The 12984-nt window shown below is 38.5% G+C and overlaps 1 protein-coding gene across 4 annotated transcripts in view; it reads right to left on the bottom strand.

The window, feature by feature from the left end:
* Positions 1 to 7474: 7474 nt before the first annotated feature.
* Positions 7475 to 12984, bottom strand: part of CDCA2 (cell division cycle associated 2) — a 54999-nt gene continuing 49489 nt past the window's right edge. For all 4 annotated transcript variants that reach the window (XM_036450445.2, XM_045585913.1, XM_045585912.1 and 1 more), the window contains 2 exons: positions 12091 to 12262; positions 7475 to 8801 (listed from right to left, as the gene is read on the bottom strand). In XM_036450445.2, the coding sequence (XP_036306338.1) occupies positions 7681 to 8801; positions 12091 to 12262 (1293 nt within the window). In that variant the 3' untranslated portion in view covers positions 7475 to 7680. The remainder of the gene's footprint in view (positions 8802 to 12090; positions 12263 to 12984) is intronic.

Below are 12984 nucleotides of genomic sequence, written 5' to 3'. Positions count from 1 at the left end.
CGAGTGTATTCAGGAGAGTTTGAAATATTGCACAATAAAAGTCATTCATTATATCTGTCTCCTTCCCCTTCCAAAAACAAAAATGGCCGCCCCGTTCCAAATCCACACAGGGGGCAGGAAGGAGGGAGTCACGGGGTCACTGGAAATCACCCAAGACTAACACCAGGTTTTTCAGGTCTGAGCGAGGGAACACTTCTGAAATCCTCATTCCCAACGTGCACTTAAAACGAGAAAAGGCAGATCACGTTGGATTACAGCTCCATTTTGAACAATTAGAAAATGAACAACGTTCGTGTTCCTATTTTATCACCTCCCGGCGCCTGGCATCTAACTAAACTTACGTGAATTGAAAAATCCTTTTACTCCCTTTCTCTATGAAGATTAAATAGTTTGACACCAGTTTTATACTGGAAAAAAGAATGGACCATGCATTTGGAAGAATCTATTTTTGCCAGCACCTGATGCCACCGAGCAGCTATCGGATGGCTCTGGAGGAAAAACAATGACATTCACTTCGTGTTGACCCAGGGGCACCCTGGATATCAGGACACCGGAAATGCGTGTTGTTTTTAAATGGCAGAAACAGAAATGACACTAACAAAACACCACATTTAACTATTTATAGAGCAAACTTTTAGTGGGTGGGTAAGGCCACTGGAATAGAGCATTGGGTGTAATAAATAAATGCAGCTGTTACTTCTACATTTCAGCACTTTAAAACTCACACATAAATACACTTGTAGGAATCTGAAACCTTAAAAAATGGCATAACTTGAATCTCACGCTTTACGTCTAAATCCAAAATGCCTGCAGTTGGCACCCCTGTAGGCCACTCTTATCATCGAGAACATAAATTAAACCACTGAGTCAGACAAGGTGTGTGTCAGGAACCACCAAGAAAAGGGAAGACTGGAGAAAAGCTGGTCTCCACTAGTCTTTGGGAATTTTGTAAATGCTGACCTACCCCTTAGAAAATGCAAACTTGTATATTTCTTGAATGTGCTTGCTCATTTATTTTTCTTTTCATAGTAAGTGACATAGAAGCAGTTCCAGACAATCCTTGTTTCCCAATATCCTAAAATTCTCTAAAACCTTTCTCATAAATCTTAAAATTAAGGTCACAGCAGGCTAAGGAGAATCTTGGTTGAAGCTGGGGGGGCAGAGTATGGACCAGGAGAATGGCAGTAGTTATTAATCTTCTTGCTAAAGCTATTGTCACTCGTAGTCTGTATCACCATTTCACAAAAAGCAGACACACATCAAAGAATGTATAAGAATGAACACAGCAGCACAATATTAGGCACACTCAAAATTGTTAGACCACAGAACATTAGTTCATTCTAGAGCCAAGTCAAGATATGAAATCATCTTCAAATAAGTTTAAGACAAAAAAAAACCCCACCATTTTTGTATGTGCTATGACTTATTGTAACTTAATTTCACCCAGTACTGCTCATTTGATCTAGGACTCCAAGCCCAGATTCGGCCCTGCAGACACACAAAACCTGGTAGGTAGTACAGCACAGAAGTGCATCAACATTCAAGAGGAGAGATTCGTCCAGATGTGTTCATAGGTTAGAATATAATGGGAAGTTATGAAAAAAACTTAAAAACAAGTGTATGAGATGACTCTAACTTACGCTGCCTGGTCTCAGTAGATGAACTTGAAAGGCTGTTTGGAGTAGAACTTGCCTTTGGATCCCAATTCTTCTAAAACTCGTATCTTTACTCGTAATCAAAAACTTTAAGTATCACTTCATCCCTTCTTCCAGAAAATATAAAAATATAAAACAAGCTGAACTGATCTGAACCAGGGCTGAGGTCCAGGGCATTTCTTTATAATCAGACCCTGTATTATAGTTCTTCCTCTTAGAGCACTGAGCATCCTGAAGGGCAGGATCACACTTAGAAACTGTGCCTGGAACACAGATGTATGAAACCACAATGTGCCTGCCTCGGACGACCTGGGAACATTTTCCCATGTTAAGAAATAATTCTCAAGTGCTCAGGCTACTTCCTGACATTTCTGTGTGCGACAATTTCAATACCAAACCAAACTATAACAAAACCTTAATTTCTGAGAAGAAATGAGCCAGATTTATTAGATTACAATTTTTTAGCAAACAATTTTGAGTCTTATTTTAACTCACTTCATTCTCTTGCTCATAAAATATTGCACAATGTTAAAAAAAAAAAAAGAATGCTTTCTCAATAACTAATCTTTAAGTGACTGGGGGTGATTTTATATTATGAACTTTAGCAAACCAGTTTACCAGAAAATGAGGCTGAATGTATAGGTACCCCAAGGAAGTTGATCTCCTTACCATATTTCTAATAGCACAGTATTTACTGACTTTTTGCCCTAAATGGCAATACAGGTCTGGTACAATTGTAGGCTCCAGATAGAATTGGTTGGTCAAGCTTCTACTATCTTCTTCCCTCACAAAAAGAACTTTAACCGTAGCCCGTTTCGCTCAGTGGAGAGAGCACCGGCCAATAACCCAGGCAAGTGCCATTGACTGGAATCGAACCTGCAGCCCTTTAGTCCTCGGGCCAACACTCTATCCACTGAGCCAAACCAGCTGGGGCTATATTTTTGTTTGTTTGTTTATTTGTTTGTTTTAAAGAACTTTAAACATTTACTATGACCCAGATTCACAGTAAAAAACTTTTAGAATCAAGATGGTGTGATGGGCTGAGACCGGTTTGGCTCAGTGGATAGAGCATCGGCCTGAGGACTGAAAGGTCCCGGGTTTGATTCCGGTCAAGGGCATGTACCTTGGTTGCGGGCACATCCCCAGTAGGGGGTGTGCAAGAGGCAGCTGGTTGATATTTCTCTCTCATCGACGTTTCTAACTCTCTATCCCTCTCAATTTCTCTCTGTGTAAAATCAATAAAATATATATTAAAAAAAAAAAAAAAGATGGTGTGATGGAGGTTACAAACACACACAGATCAATCGAACAGAATAAAAGTCCAGAAATAGACCTACATATATACCAACTGATTGCAATAAAAGTGCCAATGTCATACAATGAGAAATGTATGATCTTTTCAACAAATGATTTCCATTAAAACAAAAACAAAAAAACGACCTTGCCTTACACAATATACAAAAATTAGCTCAACGTAGACTGAACACCTGTATAAGAAAACAAAGGAGAAAAATCTCAGTGCCCTTGCGTTGTGCAAAGATTTCTTGGATAAGACACAAAAGCACAAACCATTAAAGAATAAAATGAATAAATTAGATTATAACAAAATTTATGTCTGCTCTTCAAAAGACACTGCTAAGAAAATAAAAACACTAGCCACTGACTGGGGATAAACATTTGCAGACATATATCTAATAAAGGCCTTGTATCCAAATATGCACAGAACTCTTTCAACTCAATAACAAGACAAAAACAAAAACAAAAAAAGACACAAAAACCATGAGCAGTGGAATTGACACTTCAATAAAGGAAATATAAGGATGGCAAACACAGCAAAAGATGTTTATTCGGAAAATATACATCAAAGCCACAATGAGATACTATTGCACCACATACCTGCTAGAATGCCTATAATGACAAGGACTGCCAGTACCAGGTGCCGGTGAAAATGTGAAGCTACTGGGACAACTTTGCTGCAGGTAAGAATACAAAATGGTGCTGCCCTTCGGGAAAGCTTGGTGGCTTCTTAGCTAAACAGACATAACCCAATGGTATATCTCAGGATTCCCACTCCTAAGCATTTGTCCCAAGATAAATGAAAACACATGTCCATAAAAAATATCCTTATGTGACTGTGTTTAGGAGCTTTATTTGGAACCAAAACACAACAATAAAACAGAAACAACCCAAATAGCCATCAATTGGTGAATAAATAAACAAACTGGTACACCCATAAAATGGGAATACTACTTAGCAATACACAGAAATCAACTACGTATGACTTGCGACATTGATGAATCTCAAAAGCTTTACACTAGATTTAAAAAGGACATATTATACCATATGATCCCATTTATATGATATCCTGGGAAAGGCAAAACTATGACAGCTATCAGTGAGGGAGGGGCTGTGAGGGGCCAGGTAGAGGGAGAGGGGACTGACTGCAAGGAGCTAGGAGAGACCCTTTGAATATGCTCTGTGACTTGGCTACGGTAGTGGTTACAGAACTTGATGAATTTGCCAAAATTCAAAAGGGGTGAACTTTATTGTAGGTTAATTATTCCTCAAGAAATCTGGTGTAAAAAAAGAAAAAGCCCTTTTAATATAAAGCATGAATCAGGTGTTATTAATCATTTTTTCTTCGTAGGCCAAATCTAAATCTGACCCTTAATTCTATGACTTAAGGGCCTGTGGGAGCAGTAGGAGAAAATGGAAGCCAAGTGGCAGGACAATCTGAGAGACAGAAAGAAGGCAAAGATGCCAAATTCTTTATAGAGGGGCTTTGCCAGGTATGATTTATAAAAGAGAACTTAATAACCATTTTCATTTCAGGGAATGTATCTTGTATTTTCACACAAACCCAGTGTGGCTTAATTTTCAATAACAACAACAAAAAAGACAAGTAGCATGCATTGGGGAGGAAATGACTAAATTATAAATACCAAAGTTACGTAATTCTACGAAAAGGGCTCCCCATGTTAAGACTGAGGATACTCAGTACTTTGTTGAGTAAAAAATCAAGTTGCAGAGTGGCACGTACAGTGATCCCATCAGAAAACAAGCCCGTACTCATGTTTATACAGGAAGATCTGGAAGCTGTGCAGGCTGTTAGCAGGGCTTACGTTTAAGAACGCTTGCAGGGTGGGAGAAGACAGTTTTTAATCTTGTAAAATCATCTCCTTTTTCAATAGCCACATGTTACTTTTGTAATAAAAATGAGTCAAAACTAGAGCTAAAGGGAGGTCCCTGCAGCAGCAGCAGCAAGAGGCCCTGGCTCTAGACAGGGGTGCAGGAGAAACTCCAGATGTCATGCTGCCATCTTTTGGAACGAACAAGAATCTACAGAAGCGGGAAAAGATGAGAAGAGGTTGTTGTCTAAGGCCAAATGTCAATGGTTACAGCAGTAAAAAAGGTAAAAAAAAAAAAAAAAAAAAAAGACTTGAGAGCCAAGGTTTTGATTAAACTACAAGCGAAAACCATTAAAAAAAAGAAAGCATGGGAAATACAGAAATCTTGCAAGTTTTACGATTCAAATGAGACGTAAAAGATAAAACTGAACCTAAGTTTTTTTAATTTTTCAGAGCTGAACTTTTTAGGAGAAATGCATTTGTTCTTTAGAAATGGCAACAAAATATTCACATTAAAAACACTGAAACCAACACAACTTGTAAAATGTTTTTGTATTTTTAAATGTAGATGCAAGAAAATGAGAATAACTTTATATTTGAAAATTCAAGTGGAAAAAAAAATCACACCCAAAAATGTTTCCTTCATCCTCATGAACACTTTGGAGGAATAAAACAAAGCATGTGAAATTTTTAAAAGTCAAAGACAACTGACATTATAGATCACCATACAATTAAAAGGGGAGAAAATAACAATCTTTTTTTAACCCTCATGTTAAACAAAGAAGAAATACAAATATTTAACAGAAAACAAAACCCTCTAACATCTTGTATTTCTGAAAGATTTTTTTTTCTTTTTTAATTACCAAAACCAAAAAGCTTCCTAAGAAGTTAGTTTTTCTTTTTCTGTGGTTTGTTTTCAGTGGTATCCATTTGCCAACCACACTAAACTATAAAAGAAGGGGAAAGTCCATAAATAATTTACGTGTGAAGATAAAAGAATTTTTTAAACAATTCACCCTTTAGCAGGAGAAATTGGGGATCACTTGGAGTGTTAATGTAAAATACATTAGTCTTAACCAGCAGGAGTTCCAGACCTGTTGGTGCCAAGAAGGTAACAAATAGTCTCTCTCGGAGGAGGGGAAATGGGCGCTCAGCAGGCGCCTTCTTCCCTGTTGTGTTATTTATAGAGAGCCCTATTTGTTAACAGGTTCCTGCTTTATTGGAGAGGGCGAGTTTAATGATTTAAAGGGTTCCAGAGACAATTGTGCAATGATACAATGATTTATGCACGTCCACAAATTCCAGCTATAGAAGGCTTTAGGTTTTCAAACTACTATTGCCAAAGCAGCAACGGAGACAGGATATAATAGATATACTGCCATATGGCTGAGGCATAACTAGAAAATCCGAGACAAGTGACAGTACTTGACATGGTGAAATAAAGATAGGAAGCCTGGAAAACGCCTTGCTAAAAAAGAAAGTAGCAACCTACTGCCGCTTTGAATAATTTTTTTTTTTTTAATTTCTTTAAGGAGAATTACAAAATAAATCCCAAATTACCTGTGACTAATGTGAGTAATCTGGGAAACGAGTCTTCAACTAAACTGCTATAGCCACCTCTCACCCAACAAAGCATGTAAGAATACTGTTTGAATTACAAAATGCTTTCACATTATTTATAAATTATGTTTTTCATTTTATAACGATAGATTTATCATACAGGTTGGGACAAAAGCAGGTTTACAGTTGTGAGTACATAATACAATTTATTCTTGTATTAATATTTATGAGTTATTGTATCATTTTCTGTACAAACTGTAAACCTACTTTTGCCTCACCTTGTATTCGTGTCATTAAAAGACTTTTCCAAAATTCCATGTTTAAAATTTGATTTTAATATAAGTATTAAAATTTTAATTTGAGACAGATAAAAGTCATTTAAGCTGCTCTTAACTTTAACCCAAAGAAGAAACAAATTTTATAATTCATCTACTCTAATTGTTAAAATTTTTAACCAGTTTTTTTTTTTGCAGTATTTTTAAAATAAAAATACTTTAACACCTTTCCACCTCTAATTTTCATCATTACATTAATTATATCAATTTGGTTTTGGTTTTGCTTTTTCAAAAAAAAACAAAACCCTCTTCTCATTCAGATATGATGAGGCTGTAAATATGTACGAATGTGAAATGAAACTTGAGAGACATATTATCAGCTCTATAAACAATCCTTTTTTGCAAAATATTTTTTTTTTCGGACCATAAGACGCACTTTTTTCCCCCCAGAAGTGGGGGGGAAAAGTCCCTGCGTCTTATGGTCCAAATATAGCCTACACATACACTTTTAAAAAAAAGTTTTTTTACTTGCCCGGCTCTGTGTGGTCTCTGTGTGCTTGCCCGGCTCTAAAATGGTTCTAAATGCTGCTGTTTACTTTACAGGGTTGATTACATGTGTTTATGACTGTGATGTTGGGTTTTAATGCACATAAAATATTTTAGGACACTATTTGTTTCAGAATCTTTTTTTCTTCATTTCCCTTCTCTAAAAACTGGTGCGTCTTATGGTCCAGAGCGTCTTATGGTCCGAAAAATACGGTACTAATAAAGCATTTACCATGTGGGGGGGAGGACAGATTTAATAGAATGTTTTCTTTTTTAACGACAAAGCAATTCACTTGTTTCTACTTAAAAGTAGGTTTAACTCAAGTGATTTTATTTGAAAACACTGAAATCGCACAGATCCCAGGAACCAGGAAGAATCTTTGAAGCACGGACAGTTACCTTCTCTCTGGCCAAAGGTCCCACAGATGCCAGTTACTGCCAGTTCTGTGACATGGCTCATGCTCTGGGTGTCCTCTACAGAGCTTTCTCCCTTCTGGCTGAGAAGGTTCTTCCTGCTTAGCATTTGGACTTAGCATTTTCGGTGTTTGCAAGTGCAGATGTACAAAAGCTCTTCCTCCTCCTCTGAGGGAAAGTGGAAGAATTCACTGCCAAACCCTCGCGGTTTTCTTGATCTGAGGTGGAGTAGAGTGGCTGTCTGGACACAGCTTTTCTCCTGGGGGACACACCTTCCAGTCCTCTGCTGTCAAATGCATGCATTGTCCTCCTTTTGGTTCTTTGGGGAGGGCAGGCAGTGGAAGGAAGTGGAAGTGACATCCATACAAGTCCTTCATTTTCCAAATCTCTCTGTAGCCGTGTGCTACGTCTGACTTTCGTTTCCCGATTTGTTCTCTGAAAGGTTTGCTCTAGGGAGTCAGCTAAGTCTTTATACAGTTCAGAATTTTCCAAACTCGTTTCGACAGAGCTGCCCCCGTGGTGGGAAGGTCTGTGACTTCCATCAGTTTCCAAGTGTGAACTCTGCCCATCAGGGTGACTCACAGAGCGTCGCCTTCTACCTTTCCTCTCACAGCTCCCTCCACCGCTTCGTGCTGGCGACTTTTTCCCCACATCCTGCCTTTTACTCTTCTTTCCTTTCCTACTGTCAACCAAGACATCCGCTGAACGATCACGCTCTTTTGGTGAGCCAGACAGCAAGTGCTTGGTCTGCAGTTCTCCTTCAGTAGCTCCTAAGCAGTCATCCTGCTGTTCACACTTTGTATCACCTGGAACTTTCACGTGAGAGTGGTTTTCCACGCTTGGATCGGCAGCAGACAATTCTTGGGGCGGCGTGAGGAGAGCTGACGGTGGACCGTCTGATGAAACAATGGGTTTCTCAGTCACAGAAGCACCAGAAGCGGGACTGTTCTCATTGTCCACCCCAGTTTTTAGGTCACTTTCGCTTTCCAACTTAGTTTCTGCTTTTGGAATAATTTCACTTGTACAGATTTCTCCAGCATTTAGACTTGAATCGTGATCAACAGTGGAATTAGTAAGCGACAAGGAACTTTTCATGTGAGTGCTGCGGGATTCAGACACACCGTGCTTATTCACCTCTGGATTCAGGTCTGAGTGCCGAGGGGGACAGTGCTTTCTTCCCGGAGGCTTCCTTTCTTCACGTTCACCATGGGAGTTGAAATCACCTATGGGCAGGTAAATAAGTTTGAATCTAGTTAAAAAGTAATCATAAAAATAAACTTTAACAGCCGAAACCGGTTTGGCTCAGTGGTAGAGCGTCGGTCTGCGGACTGAGAGGTCCCAGGTTCGATTCCAGTCAGGGGCATGTACATTGGTTGCGGGCATGTCCCCAGTAGGGGGTGTGCAGGAGGCAGCTGGTGGATGTTTCTCTCTCATCGATGTTTCTAGCTCTCTATCTCTCTCCCTTCCTCTCTGTAAAAAATCAATAAAATATATTTAATAAAAAAAGAACTTTAACAATCAAATGGGTGCCATATTGTAGTCTGTTTTAAACTTCCAAAAAAAGAAGATGTATAAATTATCACATTGTACCTGTCTGTCCTATCTATTATCATCCTTTTTCTTTTAGTTCTTCCCCAACCCACAGGTTAAGAAAACATGTAGTTAATGCCTGAATTAATAAAGCACAAAACCTCAGACCAGGAAAATAAGAACTGTGTCTTAAATTGCTTCCATTCGAATGTACTTGCCACACTACAAGGTCAATTAGCTACACTTTCCATTTCCCTAAAACTGAATTACTGAAAATGGGCAATGGTCTGCTTCTGAAACTTTCCTATCAATGTTTCTCCTGAATAGTTTGCATGTAAAGATTAAATTTTTTTTTAATTTATTTATTTATTTTTTAACAATCTACCTTTTTGCAGAAGAAACAGGACCAATTTGAGGAAAGAAAACTTGGAATTCTGGGGGACTTACTGGCTTCAGTAAAAGGGTACTCCCTGAAGACACTCAGGTCTTTGCCCTGTGCTAAAAAATTAACATAAACTGAACTGTACTCTCAAATGGAGCCATTTTTATTTCAATATTCTAAGAATCTCTTCTGCCTCAAATCGCCAACTAAAATTCCTCCTCCAGGAAACTCGTGCCCTCTGGAGCCTGTCCCGTGTTTTCAGCACACTGTGTGACATCAAAGGGGGGAAAATCAAGGGTGAAAACACCTTGTTATGGTCCTCAAGTTACGTAACACCGTGTAAATGAGTTCACGCCTTATTTGTTCTAAATCTCAATACTATTAAATACCAACTCTCTTGTTATCTCATATAAAGTTTTAATTAATCAGTCAACTGAGTATAAAAATGTTCTAAACAAAATCAAACTGGCAGACATAAATAACAGAAGCTGAACAAAAAAAAAATCTACAAAACAATTTTGTTTGAAAGGCATATATATGCACTAGAAGCCCGGTGCACAAAATTCGTGCACTTGGGGGAGGAGGGTCTCTCAGCCTGGCCTGCGCCCTCTTGCAGACCAGGAGCCCTCGAACAATGTCCAACTGATGGCTTAGGCCCGCTCCCTAAGCGGGGAGCAGGCCCAAATTGGCAGTCAAACATCCTTAGCGCTGCCATGAGGCATGAGAGGCTCCTACCACCACCACTGTGCTCACCAGGCATCAGCCCAGCTTCTGGCTGAGTGACACTTCCCCTTTTAGGAGCACACTGACCACCACAGGGCAGCTCCTGCACTGAGCCTCTGCCCCCTGGTGGTTAGTGTAAGTCACAGAGAATGGTCTTTCTGCTGTTCAATTTGCATATTAGTCTTTTATTATATAGAATGTTTGGAGTATTTCAAATCATGTTCTGTAAAGCTAGATTAACAAAGGGCAGGGTTCACTCAGTGCCATCCAGTAATATGTCTCTTGGAATCTTTATACAACTTCAAAAATGGATACTCATGTATTGTTCATAAAATTAAATACTCAAGAAAAAAAGTAGGCAAGAGGAATGGAGGCAGGCAGAGAGGAAGAGAGAGAATGCGAGAGAAAGGGAGAGAAACGAGAGAAAAAAAGGAAAGGAGGGTGGGAGGGAGGAAGGCGGGAGGGAGGGAACTACTTTAAACCCTTGTAACAGTTGGTTATATATAGATTTTTAAAAATTGCTTCAGGTATTAAAAAAACACAAATTCTCTAACAAGATGCAAGACAGAAAAATAATACTAACATTATTTAAACATCTTGAAAGAAAAACAACAGCTTAGGAACTGGGAGAAGACTTCATTTCTAGTCTCAAGGGGACCGCAATTTGCAGGGAACAGAGGCAGGCAGACCACTATAAACCAGGCGGGAAGGTGTAATGGGAACAGTTTTCCTGGAAAGGCAGCAGGCTTAGCTAAATCATAAGGAGAGCAGCATTTGGCCACCCCTGTCCCAAGACAAACCACCTGAGAGGCTGAGGCAGGAGAGAGCTGCCCGCTGGAGGAGCCTGTGTGTGACTGGATGGGTCCTGCGTTTAAACTTTTGTGCTTTCCCCAAAATAAAAAGGAGGCAGAAGCCTAGAGTTTAAAGTGGCATGTACCATATTCATCCTTGAATCTATTATAAATCCTATATGGTATGTTGCAGAAGGAATGCAGGCTAAAAATCCTGGATAACTAACAAAGGTAGGTATTTAAAAAATGATCCTATACAAAATTAACACAAATGAACACATACTCTTATTATTTGTAGCAAGTTTTGTTAATTTAAAACCCCGGCATTACAAAGCAGATGCAACCTCAAATTTGATCTAGCTAGAATATTTAGTAACTCCGTCTTTGCTTTTAAACAAAGCTTTCAAGGTAATCAAGCTCAATTTACAAATGGCTTTATAGAAGATGCTTAATAGGACCAACTCTACTGAAGTGCAGGGCAAGTATATTTTTTAACTATTGTCCTTAATTCATATTACATGTATTTAGTGTTGAGCCATCACCTCATTCACTTTCAGTGAAGGACTATACCACCAAACAGAATTCATTTAACTGTAATGAAATGCTTTAAAAAGGAAAAGAGCCAAAACCGGTTTGGCTCAGTGGATAGAACATCGGCCTGCAGACTCAAAAGTCCCAGGTTCGATTCTGGTCAGGGGCATGTACCTTGGTTGTGGGCACATCCTCTATGGGGGCTATGCAGGAGGCAGCTGATCGTTGTTTATCTCTCATCGATATTTCTACCTCTCTATTCCTCTCCCTTCCTCTCTGTAAAAAATCAATAAAATAGATTTTTTTAAAAAGGAAAAAGAAACAGGATGAAAAAAGTATTTCTCCTAAAATGTATGTTTCTTTGGGGGGAGGATCCAGAGCTTCCATCAAAGTCTGAAAGGGTCTTGGTGACATAAAAGTTACACATTGCTGCTTCCTTTAACATGCTTGTGGTAAGATGAAAAGTTGGGTTTTTTTATTTACAGTTGACATGGTGAATGAGAAAAAGGGAAAAAATAAAGAGAAATAGCAACAAAGAAGGTGAAGAGAAGAGACCTGAAAACTTCCTGCGGACGCATGGAACTGAAGACGACATCTCATAGACTTCAGGCAGCTCAGGAATAGGACTTAGAAGCGGCTTCTTAGACGCCATTTCTCTTTCCCCATACAGAGTCTTCTCAACGCCTTTCTTTCTTCTTGCTTTCTTTTTTCGGCAACTTTTTAAAGCCTGAGAAAATGTTTTAAAACACAGTAACTGAGAAAGCTACAGCACGATATACAATTTTGACCCTTTAATTTCCATCGAAACACTTAAAGCCATTCATCTCATTTAAATTAAAGAAATCTGATTTGGAGTAGGGAGTGAGGTACTTTAATAAAGTCAAATAAAATATAAAGCAGAACTCAATGAACAAACTAGCAAAAACGTTTTGAACTATCATAAAGCATTGTCAAAATAAACTCAGGGTAAGTAAAAAATAGATTAGAGAGACTGGACAGACTAAAGACACGAGGTATTTGTAACCACACTGTAGTTAGGATGACTCAGCATTAATTTCACAAGTAGATGAGAGGCAAAGGTTGGGAATAATTGATTAAAAAAAACACACACAAAAAACATACGGATTCTATAAAAATAAAAATAAAAACTGCTTAATATCTGCAATGCAGTATTAAATTTAATTCTGACCGCCATTTCAGTAACTGGGAACCAATGTCCTATGTTAAAGTTTCATATGGAAAAGACTTGAAGAAAAGTCAAACACTGTATTGAAATAATATATTATGAGTAAAAAAAAACATACTCAGTGTGATAATATATGAGAGAACCAGATAAGGAACATGTTTTTAACAATGCTTCTTAGAAAATGGAATTCACGCAAACATTTATGGAGATACTGCTATGTGCAGGTAATACCTTCTTACGGATGAGACAAAACACACTGCATG

Source organism: Pipistrellus kuhlii, unplaced genomic scaffold, assembly GCF_014108245.1.
Source record: "Pipistrellus kuhlii isolate mPipKuh1 unplaced genomic scaffold, mPipKuh1.p scaffold_m20_p_21, whole genome shotgun sequence".
Lineage (NCBI taxonomy): Eukaryota > Metazoa > Chordata > Mammalia > Chiroptera > Vespertilionidae > Pipistrellus > Pipistrellus kuhlii.
Note: the sequence above shows the minus strand (reverse complement) of the source record. Positions and strands in the feature narration are given on the sequence as shown.